Source organism: Hyaena hyaena, unplaced genomic scaffold (assembly GCF_003009895.1).
Source record: "Hyaena hyaena isolate Hyena2069 unplaced genomic scaffold, ASM300989v1 scaffold_100, whole genome shotgun sequence".
Lineage (NCBI taxonomy): Eukaryota > Metazoa > Chordata > Mammalia > Carnivora > Hyaenidae > Hyaena > Hyaena hyaena.
Genome location: NW_024080732.1, coordinates 1,363,475 through 1,381,292, shown reverse-complemented (window position 1 = coordinate 1,381,292; position 17,818 = coordinate 1,363,475). Strand labels below are relative to the sequence as shown.

Sequence of the window (17,818 nt, the reverse complement as noted above, 5' to 3'; positions counted from 1 at the left end):
CGGTGTCTTCCTCTCTCTGACTCTCCCCCACTTGCACTCTGTGTCTCTCTCTCAAAAATAAACATTAAATTTTATTTTATTTTATTTTATTTTATTTTTTTAATGTTTTTATTTATTTCTAGGAGAGAGAGAGAGACAGCGTGAGCCGGGGAGGGTCAGAGAGAGAGGGAGTCACAGACTGAAACAAGCTCCAGGCTCTGAGCTGGCAGTCAGCACAGAGCCCGACGCGGGGCTCGAACCCACGAACCGCGAGACCATGACCCAAGCGAAAGTCGGACGCTTAACCGACTAAGCCACCCAGGCGCCCCTTAAATTTTATTTTTAAATTAAAAAATAAACATAAAAAAATAATCCAGAGGGTAACAAGTACTTTGGTAAGTACTTTCATTCGGTAAGCACTTTGAATGCTACTGCTGGGTTCAGATAAGGACTGAAAATGGACCACGAGAATCAGCAATGTGTAGATAATTAGTGGCCCCTAAAAAGTGCAGTTTTAAAATTTTTTTGAGTTTATTTATTTTTCAAAGATAGAGAAACAGAGCATGAGCCAGGAAGGGGCAGAGAGAGAGTGAGACAAAGAATTTGAAGCAGGTTCTAGGCTCTGAGCTATCAGCACAGAACCTGACGCAGGGCTTGAACTCATGAACTGAGCTGAAGTCAGATGCTTAATCGACTGAGCCACGCATACACCCCTAAAAAGTGTAGTTTTAATAAAAAGATGGGGGGGAACCCTGACTTAAAAGTGCATTTTTTAAAAAAAATTTTAATGGTTTTATTTATTTTTAAGAGAGAGATAGAGACAGTGTGAGCAGGGGAGGGTCAGAGAGAGAGTGAGTTACAGAATCTGAAGAGAGGCTCCAGGCTCTGAGCAAGCTGTCAGCACAGAGCCCAACGCGGCGCTAGGACCCACGAACTGTGAGATCATGACCTGAGCTGAAGTTGGACGCTTAACCGACTGAGCCACCCAGGCACGCCCGAAAAGTGTATTTAAGAGAGCAGAGAGAAAGGAATCTTAGATAGTTGGGTACAGACTATGCTTTAAAGAAGTTTTTACTATAAAGGGGAGGAGAAATTGATTGACAGAGGTGAGATCATGAGAAGTATTTTTTAAAAACATTTTTAATGTTTATTTATTTTTGAGAGACAGAGACAGAGTGCAAGTGGGGTAGGAGCAGAGAGAGCGAGACACAGAATCTGAAGCAGGCTCCAGGTTCTGAGCTGTCAGCACAGAGCCTGACGCAGGGCTCAAACTCTGTAACTGTAAAATCATGACCTGAGCCGAAATTGGCTGCTTAACCAACTGAGCCACCCAGGTGCCCTCCATGAGAAGTATCTTTTTTAATTTTTTAAAAAATGTTTTATTTAACATTAGGGAGAGATAGAGACAGCATGAGTCAGAGAGAGAGAGGGAGACATAGAATCCGAAGACGGGCTCCAGGCTCTCAGCTGGCTGTCAGCACAGAGCCCGATGTGGGGCTCGAACCCATGAACCGTGAGATCTTGACCCGAGCCAAAGTCGGACATTCAACTGACTGAGCCACCCAGGTGCCCCCATGAGAAGTATTTTTAAAGAGAAAAGTAACAGTTTGCTTGCATGCTAATAGATATGATCCAGCAGAGAATGGAAAAGTGATGATGTAAGAAAGAAGGACAAATTGGTAAAGTGATGACCTTGAGTAGGTGAGAGGCAATGGGATGCAAAATACAAAGTGCAGGTACTGACTTTAAGATAGAACCCTTTCCCACCAACCCCACAGCTCACGTGTAGATAACAGGTTGCAAGGCAAAGTCAAACTGATGCTGGTAGGTGGGTACCCGTCATCATGGGATTCCATGGAAATTCTCTTTTATATTTGTTTCAACTTCCTCAAAAGTAGGATGTATCCTATCTTGTAAGGTGATCAGATGGGAGAGACAAGGGAGGTGGTACTGGAAGTCTGAGGGAATGAGAGGACTGGGGAAACAGTACGACTATGGGATTCCATAGGGGAAGGAACACTTGCAACTTTGTGGTGAGAAATTTAAAATGAGATCCATCAGCATGTTTGCATTTTTTTCCAGCTGGGTTCAGCTGCATAGGTAAGAAGTAGAACTGGTGGGACAGTAGATTTAACCAGAGTTGTGGTTTTGCCAAACAAATATGAGAGGGGCAGAGAAACTAAAAGTATATACGAGAGAGTGATTATGGTTATCATGCAATTTCTTTTTTTTTTTTTAATTTTTTTTTAATGTTTTATTTATTTCTAGGAGAGAGAGAGAGAGAGAGACAGCGTGAGCAGGGGAGGGTCAGAGAGAGAGGGAGTCACAGACTCTGAAACAGGCTCCAGGCTCTGAGCTGGCAGTCAGCACAGAGCACGACGAGGGGCTCGAACCCACGAACCGCGAGATCATGACCTAAGCGAAAGTCGGACGCTTAACCGACTAAGCCACCCAGGGGCCCCGATTATCATGCAATTTCTGCTAAATAAAAGGAAAGAAAAAGAGATGAAGGTGGACAATGTTGAGATCCCACTGGCAGAAGAAAATTGAAGAATTATTGGAAACTTGACATCAGAGGAAGTGAGGTGGAAAGACAGGAAACAATAATCAGACAGTGGTATAATGATAAAACTGAGATTATGGAGGGATTACACATTATCACTAATTATAATGTACAGGGTATGACACTGGGAATGAGTGGCTGAAATCTAGCAGAATACAAGATCAATGGAGAAGAGTTCAAGAAACTGATAGGCAAGGATATCCAAATCACCAAGAATTTAGGTAAGAGTAGTACTGGAAAGAGTCATTAGTGTGCCAGGATCCAAAATTGTTGAGAAACAAGAATTGATAGTTACAACGAAGGGTAGTGGATGATGTCAGAAGATTCAAAACTAGGGTTTTAGGGAAAATGAAGGCGAATGGTCTGGAACAGCACTGAGGAGCACCACCTCTGAGCTAAGTGGTACTTCTGAAGCCTGTGGGAGTAAAAATAGCCATTACTTGAGAAGCCTGCACCAGTAGTGTTAGGGGAGAACCAGATTTCTCTCAGAGCCAGAGCTGATCAGGCAAAGCACTGACTGTTCCTTGGCTCACGTACTACAGGTTAACCAAGAATCACAGGCTTAACAGCTCAAACAGCCAATTCAAATCCTGTGCTCTCGGAAGTGGGTTCAAAAGTTGAAAATAGAAAATTCATTTAACAGTCACAGTTCCCTCAAGACTTAAGGGGAAAAAAATAGGTTTTCATTTTGTATTTGTTGATGTACAGATGTAAAAGCGTAGACTACATCTTCATGCTTCTGGTGACTGATCCATTTGTAAAAAATACTTAAATGAAGAAGAATTTAATCATCTATGGATGATGTCTGCCTGATCATTAGGCAAATCAACATAATCAAAAGTCCTTAAAATATGGGAAAGGTATCTTTTTAATAGAGCGAAAAGGAAAAAAATCAATCCTTACATACAAAATATAACTCAAAATGAATCACAGACATAAATATAAGCACTGAAGGGGCGCCTGGGTGGCTTAGTCGGTTGAGCGTCCGACTTTCGCTTAGGTCATGATCTCATGGTTCGTGGGTTCGAGCCCCGCGTCGGGCTCTGTGCTGACTGCCAGCTCAGAGCCTGGAGCCTGTTTCAGTCTGTGACTCCCTCTCTCTCTGACCCTCCCCTGCTCACGCTGTCTCTCTCTCTCTCTCTCCTAGAAACAAATAAAAATATAAAAAAATAAATAAATAAATAAATAAATAAATAAATATAAGCACTGAAACTATAAAACTCCTAAAGGAAAATGCAGAAGAAAATCTTAAGTGACCCTGGCTTTGGTAAACATTTCTTAATAGAATAAAAAAAAACCCAAAAAACAAAAAACAGGGCATCAGAGGAGTATATAACTCTTGATCTTCAGGATTGTGGGTTCTGGCCTCACACTGGGGATAGAGATTACTTAAAAATAATCTTTAAAAAAAAATAGAAAAACCACATGAAAGAAAAAGAAATTAGATTTTATCAAAATTAAAAACTTTTGCCTTTCAAAGACACTATTAGGAAAATGAAAAGGGAATGGCACCTGGGTGGCTCAGTCGGTTAAGCATCCGACTTCGGGTCAGGCCACGATCTCGTGGTTCTTGAGTTCGAGCCCCACGTTGGGCTCTGCGCTAATAGCTCAGAGCCTGGAGCCTGTTTCAGATTCTGTGTTTCTCTCTCTCTCTCTGCCCCTCCCCCACATGTGCTCTGTCTCTGTCTCAAAAATAAAAAGAAAACCAAAAAGAAGATTAAAAAAAAGGAAAATGAAAAGGGAAACCACAAATTGGGAGAAAATATTTTAAAATATACATCTAAAAAAGGAACTGTATTTACAATACATAAAGAACTCTAAATTCAATAAGACAAACAATCTAAATAAACAATAGGCAAAAGGTTATGGGAAACCATTCACCAAAGATATACAGATGGCCTGAAAAGATGCTCAATATCATTACTCATTACAGAAATTATAAACTAGGAATTACTTAAAAATAAAATCTTTAAAAACCCCCACAAAACACTGTCCTCACAAGCGATGGTGAAACTGTGGTGCAGTAGGAACATTCACACACGGCTTGTGGGGCCATCAAAGGCACATCCACTTTGGAAACACTTTGGCAGTTTCTCAAATATTAAACATTCACCTAACCTTATGTTCCAGTCATTCCACTCCTAGGCGGGATTTTACTTGAGGGAAATGAAAACGTATGTCCATACAAAGATCTGTACACTGGTGTCCTGAGCTGCTTTATTTGTAATAGTCCTGAACAAAAATAACTCACATGTTCATCAGCAGATGAATGAACAGATCACGGTATATCCATACAATGAAATATGTATGAACTATTACAGGCAGTAACATGAATGAGTTTCAAAATAATTATGCTGCATAAAAGAAGCCATACCTTCTCCCTCAAATAGGAGAACATATTGTGTGAGTCCACTTACATAAATTTCTAGAAATTGCTAATTAATCCGTAGTGACGGAAAGCAAATCACTGGTTGCCCTGGGACGAAAGAGGGGTAGAAGAAAGGAGGGACTGAAAAACTTTTTGAAGTGATGGCACATTCATTATCTTGACTGTGGTGATAGTTTCACAGACATCTACTTACGTGAAAATTTAACAAATACTATACTTTAAAAATGTACAATTTACTCTGTCAATTTCATCTCAGTGACGCTGGAGAAATGGGGAGAGAAGTACTAAAAAGAAATGAGCTATCAAGCCACATGGAGAAATCTTAAATGCAATATTGCTAAGTGAAAGAAGCCAATCTGAAAAGACTACATATGATTATGATTCCAGTTACATGACATTCTGGAACAGGCAAAACTATGAAGACAGTAAAAAAGATCAGGGGTTGCTGGGGGCGGGGGGGGTCTGTCTAGGGGGTGGAGGAATGACTAGGTGGAGCAAAAGGGATTTTTAGGATAGTAAAACTACTCTGTATCTATATGTGTCTATAGTGGTAGATACATGTCATTATACATTTGTCAAACCCAACATAAAATGTACAACACAGAATGAGCTTTAATGCAAATTAGGGACTTCAGGCGCACCTGGGTGGCTCAGTCCATTAAGCAACCACCTCTTTATACAGGCTCATGTCATGATCTCAGTGGTTGGGATCAAGCCCCACACTGGGCTCTGTGCTGACAACCTGGAGCCTGCTTGGGATTCTCTCTCTCCCTTCCCTTACTCACACTATAAATTTATAAAAGAAATTAAGAAACTTAAATTTGGAGGGGCGCCTGGGTGGCTCAGTCGACCAGCTTCGGCTCAGATCATGATCTCGAGTTTCATGAGTTCAAACCCAGCATCAGGCTCTGTGCTAATGGCCTGCTTCAGTTTCTGTGTCTCCCTCTCTTCTGCCCCTTCCCAGGTCACAGTTTGTCTCTCTCTCTCAAAAATAAACAAATATTAAGACATTTTTTTAATAAAAAAAATAGAAAATAAATAAGTTAGGGACTTTGGGTGATAATGATGTTTCAGCATCGGATCCTCACCTGCAACAAATTTAGCGCTCTGGTGTGGGATGCTGACAGTGGGGGAAGCTCTGTGTGAAGTGGGGCAAGGAGTATGTGGGAATGTGCCATACTTTTCTCTCAATTTTTAAAAACTTTTAAAGTAGTAAAATATACATTATGTAAAACTTGTCATTTAAACCATTTAAAGTGTGTGTAGTATGTGCCCGCACACTGTTGTGTAACTGTCACTACCATCCATCCACAGAACTTTTTCATCATCTCACCCAGAAACTCTTTTCCACTCAATTCTGCTCTTAAACCAAAACCTTTCTAAGCATACAATGTCTATTAAAGAGAGGGGACATGAACCTATATGGACAAAAATGAGAAAGAAGACAACAGCAACAATATTTTAAAAGCTGGAAAGTAGATTAATAGGAAATGACTTAAAAGACTAGAGAAAGGAAAAAATTACACTAAAAAGAAACATACTTACATCCATTTATATTTGATAAAATTTCTACTTCAGCTATAGAAAGATATAATTTTTCACTTACTAGCTCAGACAAAATGAAAAGATGTGCAATTTTCCAAAATGAAAAGATGCGCAACTCTCTGCTTGGCACCCACCTCTTTTGGCTTTCCTCGTACCTCTCTGGCACTTCTGCTGTTTGAGGTTCCAACCAAGAATTAAATGTCAAAGTTCTTCAAGGCTCAGGCTACACATATTTTCTCCTTATGCTATACTATTCCTTAAGTTACTTAATCCACAATAATGTCTTCAATAAGAGATACCCAAATTGAATCTGGACTTCTCTTCTACACACTATTTATTTCTTTTTTAAAAATTTTAACCTTTTTAATTTATTTTTGAGAGAGAGAGAGAGAGAGAGAAAGACAGCGTGAGCAGGGGAGGGTCAGAGAGAGAGGGAGACACAGAATCGGAACAGGCTCCAGGCTCTGAGCTGGCTGTCAGCACAGAGCCCGACGCAGGTCTCGAACCCACGAACTGTGAGATCATGACTTGAGCCAAAGTTGGACGCTTAACCGACTAAGCCACCCAGGCGCTCCTATGCTCTATTTCTACGTGCTCCAATGCAAACTTGGCATTTTCTCTTATGTCTCAACGCCAAAGTCAGTGTCTCCCAAACTAAACTCATGATACATCCAGCACTCCTCCACGGCAGATCACCTTTCAGAGTTCCCACATCAGTCGTTTGCACCTTCTTCTGTGTATTTGCTGTGTATTAAGTTAGAAACTTAAAAGTCAATTTTGATACCTCTGTTCTACTCACTATCCCATTATCAATCACTAACATTTGGCCTTCTCTACTATTTTGAATTCATCCACGTGTCTTCATCTCCTTCACTACCTCCTAGTCCAAAGTACCATCCATAATCTCCCTTCTGACTTACTACAAATTTCTTTCCAACTGATCATCCCTCATCATTATGGCGTTTTCTAATTTATTCAACACCTGCAGAATATTTTCAAGAAGTAAATCTGACTAACTGGAATTTAAATAAGACCTTAAAAAAAAAAAGAGGGGTGCCTGGGTGGCTCAGTTGGTTAAGCGTCTGACTTTGGCTCAGGTCATGATCTTGTGGTTCGTGGGTTCAAGCCCTGCGTTGGGCTCTTTGCTGACAGCTCAGAGCCTGGAGCCTGCTTCGGATTCTGTGTCTCCTTTCTCTCTCTCTCTCTCAAAAACATACATTAAAAAAAGAGGAGGGTGCCTGGGTAGTTCAGTCAGTTGAGTGTCCAACTCTTGATTTCAGCTCAGGTCATGATCACAAGGTTGTGGGACTGAGCCCTGCATCAGGCTCCATGCAGAGTCTGAGTCTCTTTCTCTCTGTCCCTTTCCCCTTCTTGCATGCATACTCTCTAAAAAAATTTTTTTTAATAAAAATTTTAAAAAAGAAAGAGAGAAAACTGGTGCAGCCACTCTTGGAAAACAATATGGAGATTCCTCAGAATGTTAAAAATCACCCTATGATCCAGCAATCACACAACTAGGTATTTACCCAAAGAATACAAAAATAGTAATTCAAAGAGATACATGCACCCAATGTTTATAGCAGAAGTATCTACAGTAGCCAAGACTTGGAAGCAACCCAAATATCCACTGATTGATGAATGGATAAAGACAATATGGTGTACACACACACACACACACACACACACACACACACACACACACACACAGTGGAATATTACTCAGCCATAGAAAATAATGAAATCTTGTCATCTGCAACAATATGGAGGTAGAGTTTTACGCCAAGAGAAATAAGTCAGAGAAAGACAAATATCATATGGTTTCAGTCATATGTGGAATTTAAGAAACAAAACAAACCAGCAAAGGGACCAAAACGAGAAGAAGGGAAAAGAAGAAACAGAAACAGACTCTTAGCTATAAAGAACAATCTGATGGCTACCAGAGGCGAGGGCGGAAATGGGTTAAACAGGTGATGGGGATTAAGAAGCGCAGTTGTGCGTCAGTCGGTTAAGCATCCAACTTCGGCTCAGGTCATGATCTCACCGTTCCTGGGTTCGAGCCCTGCATCAGGTTCTGTGCTGGCAGCTTGGAGCCTGTTTTGGATTCTGTCTCTCTCTCTCTCTCTCTCTCTCTGCCCCTCCCCCACTCATGCTCTGTCTCAAAAATAAACTATAAAAAAATTTTTAAAAACCCCAACGCAATTAAGTTAAATTAAATTAAAACAAGGTAAATCTGACCCCAAATCCCTCAACTGTTTCTCACAGCCCTTGGAATAAAGACACAAGGCCCTACATGGTCTGGCAACATCTATCTTTCTAATGTCATTTTGTAACATGCTCTCCCCCCTCTCTGCTTTAATCACTCAAGCCGTCTCTCTGCAGTGGTGCTCCCCCTGCTCCATCAGCCTATGAGGCCTCTGTGTATGCCCTCTGTATGCTAAGAAATCTGCTAGCAATTATCTTGCAGATTTAATTTCTTTATTTTACTCAGGTAAATATTCATGTCTTCCTTGATTAAGTTAAATATGCCTCTTTACAAACTTTCATAACATTGTGTATTTTTGCCCTGGAGCACTGGTTATAATAGTAATTTTGTTTTCATAGTTATTTAAACTCTGTCTTTCCCAAGGTTATAAACTCTCTGAAGGCAACCGCCCTGAGCGTTGTGGCTTACCCTTGTATCACCAGTGCTGGACAAAGTAGCCATTCAATAAACACCACAGGGACAAGGCGGAACTGAACTTCCTTGAAGTCATACAAATTATACAGTTATTAAAAATAAGTAACACGCAACAATATGAATCTCAGCCATTCTGTTGAGTGAAAAAAGTCAGACACAAAAGAGTACATACTGTATGATTCCATTTATAAGATGCTCAAGAACGGAGAAAACTAATTAGTGTAGATGTCAGACTCATGACAATTTGGGGGCAAGGGGCACTGATTAGGAACGGTCATGAGGGAACCATCTGGGTGGTGGTTACATGGATGTGTATACACACACAAATACATACAACACATACATACACAAATTCACTTTTTTTAGTATGCTTTTCTGTATATCTTATTATACAAAACAAGAGGAAAAAGGGAAGGCATTTTGTGGGGAAAAAGGTAAAAAAAAAAAAACAATTAAGTACTGATGAGAAATATGCCTACAAGGCTTTGGTAAATTAAAATACCGTATGTTATGATCATGGTTTGGTAAAACAATATACACATACAGTCCTTCTGGTTTCTGCAGTGACAGAAGTCTTACTCTAATTAACTTAAACAAAAAATTCATCTAGTGACATATACTTGGAAAGCTTACTTAGCTTCAGTGAAACTCTCTAAACCATTCAACTTCTAAAAATTATTAGGGCACCACTCAGAGGTGACCATGAAAATCACAAGCTCACTCTTCTCAGAGTGCTAAAACCAGGCCTGATCCAAGTTTTAAAATAAGCCTTCTCACCTTCTATCAAAAAGTCTGTGTGCCTATGTATCTGGAGAGATGTGCCATGTAGTTCTGGAAGAAAGTGACAGCAAGCTATTTTTTAGGCACAGGTCCCCAGTACTAAAGGCACAAAGATTCTCTGCAGGCATCTGAACTGCTTTTCAGATGGGCAACTTTACATAACTCACTGCAAAGTGAACAATAACAAAAGTTCATTTACTGATGATATTAATTCTTAACACAATTGCAGGAAATCCCATCTAGTCATATGCAAATCTCTAATATACTGAGGCCTAAAAGTGCTCAGTGTTTCAAAGACGAAAGTGTCTCCCTATGGGGCGCCTGGGTGGCTCAGGTCATGATCTCACAGTTCGTGAGTTCAAGCCCCGCTGAAGGCAGTCTGTTCAGATTCTGTGTTTCCTTCTCTCTCCTCCCCTCCCCTGCTCCCTCATGTGCACTCTCTCTCTCTCAAAAATAAACATAAAGTACATTAAAAAAAAAAGTATCTCTCTCAAATCACATCAAACCTAATGATTTCTTAAATTTACAAGTTATGCTTTATTTGAAAATTTCCCAGGTCAGATGCTGAAGATAGCCATACATCAGCAGTTTTACAACTACTATTGTTTTCAAGAACTTAGAAAAAAGAATCAGGTACGTTTCATAGATCCAAACAAGTATCTCATTCTTTCAGTCATTCAGTAGACATGAGTACCCACGATGCAGACTGAATCATGAAAAGCTGATGTTATTTGTGACCTACAAACGGCATTTTCATGAGATTCAACGAAAAACCAAACATTGTGCTAGGATATAACTGTGAACAAAACGAATTCCCTGCCTCTGTGTGGAGCCTACACTGTATGTATGATGTGCATGTGTGTACACACGGATGTGGGGGAACAAGAGTAAAACAAATGACTATGTGGTATATAAGAGAGTGTTATATACTTCAAAGAACACAACCAGTTCAAAGTGAATGGTTGTCACTTATTTTATATCAATGATCAGAGAAAGCCTCACTAATAACATCTGAGCCAAATCCTAGAGAGGGATTAAGCCTCTAGATTATTCTATGAGAAAATCTCATCACTATCATGAAAATTTCTGCCAAGCTTATGCTGAAAAACACAAGAGCAAATAATTCTGCTAAAACTACTGGAGGTTTACAACAATTAAAGCTTTCAGCCAGTCAATCTGTACCTAAATGAGTACAGGCCACTGACACAGTTCTTATTCTATATCCAACACAAGCTTCATGTAAACACTTCATTTTTTGTCCATATTTTCAATCTAATAAATATTCAAATATAAGGATATACAAAAAGACAAAGCAATTTATTCTTACATTTTTTGAAGAACCTGGGCCATCACAACCCCATTCGTTAAATCTTCTACGGTCTGGCATGGTGCATCCACATTAAATGTCTGGATCTAGAAAATAAAAAGGGGGGGTGGGCGAGTTGAGTTTGGGGGATTTCATGGTTAACTATATAGAAGATTTCTTGGCATCTTTTTTTTTGTGACTCTCTCATTTTGGGAGTAGGAATACATTTTAAAAAGTACATGAGTTGGAAAAATTTTCCTTGTGGGAAATTTCCTGCACATTCTTAGTGTAATTTTTTTCCTTTGGGTAGAAAAAAAATTGTGCTGGACACCTAGTGACTTCCCAGCATTCATTCTCCTCACAGATAATCAATGTAAGCAAGTCCTGATACCTTCGTCTCCTTTACCAGTGACAGACTCAGAGAGTCACAGGGCAAAACAATTTGAACCAAAGAGCTTACTTGAGTTTCTGGGAAAGAAAAGCCAATCACCTCTTTTTTTTATTTTAATTAACTTAAATTTAGTGTTTTTAATCTAATTATCTAATTTTTTAATCTATTAAATTAAATTGTTAAGTAATCTCTCACCTAACATGGGGCTTGAACTTACAACCCCAAGATCAAGAGTCACGTGCTCTGCCGACTGAGCCAGTAAGGCGCCCCAAAGTCAATCTCCTCTTCATGTGAACGCATGTTGACTCAGTGGTCACGAGCAGTCGTCTTGGCTCTTAATGGAATCCCATTTACAATGAGGCCAACACAATGTAAGACAGAAGGATACAAAGAACTAGGTCCTTGAGGTCAAAACTGAGCCACTGAACTAAAAACTGTAGAAGTCTCATATTATAGGAGATAAATTTAAGCCTGGCCAAGTTGAGACTTCTTTTACTTAAAGCCAAAATATCTTTATACAGATGTACAAGTCACATTTACTACACTAAATATTCAATTAGTTTATATTTTAGATGTATTCTGAATTAGGGGCACCTGGGTGGCTAAGTTGACTAAGTGACTCTTGTTTCAGCTCAGGGTAGGAGCTCACAGTTAGAGGAGATCTCATTCCCTTGCTGAGCGTGGAGCCTGCCTGGGATTTTCTCTCTCTCCCTCTGCTCCTCCCCAACACGGTGTGTGTGCGTGCATGTGCTCTTTCTCTCTCTCACTCAAAAAAAAAGTATTCTGAATTAGAATTTTGCAAAACAAACTACCTTTGTATTAGTCAACATGACATGCCTGAAAATAGGAGAAATTATTTCCATGAGTAAGATAATATAGCCAACAATGATTATACCCAATAGTGCAACCAAGATTTAGAAAAAAATAAATCACTGAGAAAAGACAGATGCAGGCCATGCTCCTGTAGTTTACAGGTTAGCAAAAAGAAAGAGTATGATAGGAAGTGTAAACAGCAACACAAAGATTGGAAATGAGAGTGGGATACAGTCTAGGAATGAAAAACGTTTACTTGGCATGGGATAGGGGGCGGGAATGCGAGGAAGAGATGAAACAAGGAAAAGAGTGAAATGTGAAAGATGAGGTAAAGAAGAATGCATTATTGTATAAAACTTCATAAGCCATGTCAGGACTCTATCCTAAGGGCAATGGGGAGTAAGAAAAAAAACCCAAGCAAAAGACAGAGGCCATGAGATTTGCACTGCATAAAAATCATGCTGGCTGCAGTATGAAGAAAGGATTGGAGGGAAAGAGGCAGGCACAGAGACCTGTTTTAGTAGGTTTACATTATTTACACAGAGGACATCAAACTAAGTAGCGACAATAGAAATACTGGGAATAACAGTTCTTCTCACACATTTTTATTTACTGGGTTACATTCTCAGAAGTGAAACTACTAGTCAAAGTGTATGCACATGTTAAGGTTTTTGATAAATATTGACAAACTGCCCTTAACAAATGTTGTTGTAATTTAGTCTCTTGCTAACAGTAGATGAATGTCTACCTCTTTGTACTGTATTATCTATCAAACCTTAAAAAAAAAAAAAAAAAAAGGCTAACAAGTGCAGTCAATAGGTTCTCTATATTTTCTATATAGGAGAGTCTTGCGGGCAGTGGTGGTTACAGCGGTGGAAACTAAGGGAATTACCTTAAAGCATACCATACCACAAGTGTTTTTTTATCTAGGTATCCACTTGGGAAAGGTGATGAAAAGAAGCAGTCCCTGGACACTAACCTCATACGTGGTAGAGGTTCAATAAATAGTAAATGAAAAAATGGAACAAATAAACACCATCTGCAGGAACAGAGATTAAATTTTACTCCACACTATCTCCAGTGGCTTCCTCAATGATAATGTGGTAACAACAATGTACTTTAAAGAGATAAGCACCTTTCATTTTACAGTTGATAAATCAATCTTTCTTGTAGGTTTGTTTAGAATGAAAAAGCAGCAGCAGTGAGAGCCACCTCTCATTTATCTCTCTCACCAATCTTAGTATACAATGTCTGACACAGACACCCTCAGTGAGTATTTTTTGAATATAATGAATTAATTCTATCCCTAGCTTTGCCCCTAATTTGCTGTGTGAACCTGGGTGTGCCACTTTACCTCTCTTATTATGAGTTTTTCAATCTAGCAGTTGGGAAAAATACATTAGGGGGAGGTGTGCTGCTATAAGAATAAACGAGAGGGGGTGCCTGGGTGGCTCAGTCGGTTGGGTATCCAGCTTCAGCCCAGGTCATGATCTCACGGCTTATGGGTTTGAACCCTGCGCTTATGGGTTTGAACCCTGCACATCGGGCTCTAGGCTGACAGCTCAGAGCCTGGAGCCTGCTTCAGATTCTGTGTCTCCCTCTCTCTCTCTGCCCCTCCCCCGCTCACGCTGTCTCTCTCTCTCTCTCTCCTAGAAATAAATAAAACATTAAAACATTATTTATTTCTAGGAGAGAGAGAGAGAGACAGCGTGAGCGGGGGAGGGGCGCAGAGAGAGAGGGATTCACAGACTGACACAGGCTCCAGGCTCTGAGCTGGCAGTCAGCACAGAGGCCGACGCCGGGCTGGAACCCACGAACCGCGAGATCATGACCTAAGCAAAAGTCGGACGCTTAACCGACTAAGCCACCCAGGCGCCCCTAAAAAAATTTTTAATTAAAAAAAAAAAAAAGAATGAGAAAATGAATGCACTTTAGGTATTTTAGACTTACAAGCAGTGGTTCCGAAACCTGGCGTATATCAGAATCATCTGGGAAGTTGCAGAATGCAGGGAATCTTTTAACAAGATCACCAAATAATTCTTATGCAGTGGGACACTGGTTGGGCATTTTATTTAATTTTTAAAAATTTTTTAAATGTTTATTTATTTTCGAGAGACAGAGTGCGAGTAGCGGAGGGGCAGAGAGAGAGGGAGACCCAGAATCCGAAGCAGGTTCCAGGCTCCGAGCTATCAGCACAGAGGTGGACGGAGGGCTCAAACCCACAAGCTGCTGTGAGATCTGACCTGAGAGAAGTCGGAGGCTGAACCAACTGAGCCACCCAGGCGCCCTGAATTGTACATTTTAAAAGAATGAATTTTATGGTATGTGAATTGTACTTTAATTTAAAAAATAATCTCTCCTTTACCAGTTCTCATAAACTGAGTTAACATCTACAGGATATTTCAGGATAGCATTACAGTAAAATTTAAAGATAATTACACCTAAACACCTTAAGGAGTGAAATCCTATGGGAAAGGTCATAATCTCTCTTTCAATTCAAAAAGCAGTATTAACACACCTCCTCCACCTCACCCTCCTGAACAAAAGCATGAGAAAGAACATGAGATCACCTGAAATTAGTATCTCTAGAGGAGAAGCACTCAACCAGAGATGATTTTACTCCCTATGAGACATTCTTGGTTTTAACGAATTAGTGGGTGCCATTGGCATATAGTAGGTAGGGGTCAGGGATACTACTTTCAAATAAACAGGGTGCTGTCCATAACAAAGGAATTATCGAGTCCCAAATGTAAGTAATGTTAAAGTTAAAAATCCCTGCTCTTCGAGCAGTGGTTCTCAAAGTGTGGTTCCCCAAGCCACTAACAATAGCATCTCCTGGACGCTGGTTACAAATGCCGAACCTTAGGTCCCAGCCCAGACCTACTGAATTACAAACTCTGGACATGGGGCCTAGCAATCAGTGTTTTAATGAGCCTCCAATGATGCTGATCAAACACAGAAATAAAGTTACTTATCAAAGTCACCCACAGTTAGTATGAAACAAAGATAGGATATGAACCCAGGTAGTCTAATGTCAGAGCCTATACTCTTACCTATCATTTTATATGGACCCTCAATTTTTAAAAAAGAAAGAAAACTAAAGCTTTTTAAAAATGCGTGCTTTAACTTTTGTACATGGATTTCCTTATTCCTCCATCACAGGACAAAAACTGTTGGCAGAATGGAGTTAGGCAAAGCAGAGAATGGAATGTGGGAGATAACCATCACAATAATTATACCTTCCTCAAGTCTATACACTAGTATGCATTTCATTGGCTGCTAAGTAATATAAAAATTACAAGGATATGTTAATGTTGCTGGGTTTCCCAGAAGAAATGTACTGAGCCCATGTGACAATTCTTTTCCCGCTTCAGCTTCTTGCCATTAACCGGTAGCATTCCAGATTTTTTCTGGTTTTTCAGTTTCTAAAACCCAGGAAATCCCAATCTTTTCATGTGAAGTTCAAGAAATTAGGCTTGACAGGTGTAATAGGCAGGGTAGATTTCTCTAACAGGTAAGAATACATTTTGACTCAGAGGGCGGGGAGAGGAGGTAGAGTGGAAATTTTCAAGCACATCCTGCTGAACTTGCTTGCTGCATAAATTCTGATATGGAATTTAAGTTTAAGGTATTTTCCTTTAGTAGGATGATACCTTGTGTTTTCCTAAGTATTCTGCTTTAAACAAAAATTTGGAACATTTGGTTCTTGAGCTAGTAGGCTCTTTGATACAACAGAAATTTATCCAGCATTGAAGGCAATTAATTCCATGTCCACAGAAATGAATTCTGTGACTAACATACATCCCTTTAGGCACCTGAGGTTTTATTAACTATTCCTAGTGGAAGAATTTTTAAAGTGTACAAAATACCGCCTATCTAGTACTAAATGCTATGTAGTGAAAATAAACTTTTCAAGATATCCAAGATCTTAATTATGATCTTCAATAACTAAGCATGGAGGCTCTTGGATTCCATAAGGCTGTCAGCTCAAAGGGTGAATGACCCAGACTGAACTTTCAGTTCTTGGATCTTCTAGGTCACTGGCAGCTGTCTCGTATCTTGCCTAATATTGCAGTTACCTTCTAACCTTCTGTGTGAACAGAACCCACATGACCAAGGTGGCTAGAAGTTTATGTAAAATAGAGTAAATCAGTCTAAATGGGAGTCTATTTTTTTCTAAGCAGGCTCCAAGCCAAACATGGGGCTTGAACTCAAGACCCTGAGATTGAGAGTCACATTCTCTACTGACTGAGCCTACCACGTGCCCCAATGGGCATATTTTTTTCCCTTACACTTGGTTTTGGAATTGTTTTCTGCTTAAGCTGGCTTCCAGATATGGAGAGGAACTACTAGACTGAATGTACACTTTCAGCTATCTCAAACATTTTCTGCACATTTATTCTGCTTTTTGTAATGACAAGAGAACAAATCCAGCATTTAAATTCAACTTTACTTTGAAACTTTTCAACTAACAAGGTTTTAAAATGTTTCCAAATCTTAGAATTGTACACCTTTGTGTAGACTCTGCTCTCCAGTTTTGTATTGACAATCTCTAATCTAAAAAATATTTTTTAATGTTTATTTTTGAGAGACAAAATGTTTATTTTTGAGAGCCATCGGGAGAGGGGCAGAGAGAGGAGGAGACACAGAATCCTGTTCCAGGCTCTCTGCTGACAGCACAGAGCCCAACGCAGGGCTTGAACTCACAAACCATGGGATCATGACCTAAGCCGAAGTTGGATGCTTGACTGACTGAGCCAGCTAGGTACCCCAACAATCTCTAATCTTATTTTCTCCAGAAATTTTCCTTGATGAGCTTTCCAGTGACATTTCAAAACTCTTTTTATGGGGGGCCTGGGTGGCTCCAGTGGTTAAGTGTCTGACTTCGGCTCACGTCATGATCTTATGGTTAGTAGTGGTTCAAGCCCCAATTCGGGCTCTGTGTTGACAGTTCAGAGCCTGGAGTCAGCTTTGGATTCTGAGTCTTCCTCTCTCTCTCTCTCTGCCCTCCCCCGCCTCGAGCTCTGTGTGTGTCTCTCTCTCTCAAGAGTAAACATTTAGGGGTGCCTGGGTGGCTCAGTCACTTGAGCATCTGACCGTGGCTCAGGTCATGATCTCATGGTTCGTGGGTTGGAGCCCCGCGTTGGGCTCTGTGCTGACAGCTAGCTCAGAGCCTGGAACCTGTTTCAGATTCTGTGTCTCCCTCTCTCTCTGACCCTCCCCCACTCATGTTCTTCTCTCTCTGTCTCAAAAATAAATAAACTATATAAAATTAAAAAAAAATTAATTTTTAAAAAAATATTTTTTAATCCTTTTCTACAGCACCATTTTCCTGACCTCTCTAGGAACCTGGGTTTTTTCCCTTGATATTTACC

General features: G+C 40.0%; 1 protein-coding gene across 2 annotated transcripts in view; it reads right to left on the bottom strand.

Annotated features, from left to right (window-relative positions):
- The window catches only part of HOOK3 (hook microtubule tethering protein 3), a 111,565-nt gene that overhangs the window by 91,672 nt on the left and 2,075 nt on the right, over positions 1–17,818 (bottom strand). For both annotated transcript variants that reach the window (XM_039235581.1, XM_039235582.1), the window contains exon 2: positions 11,261–11,346. In XM_039235581.1, the coding sequence (XP_039091512.1) occupies positions 11,261–11,346 (86 nt within the window). The remainder of the gene's footprint in view (positions 1–11,260; positions 11,347–17,818) is intronic.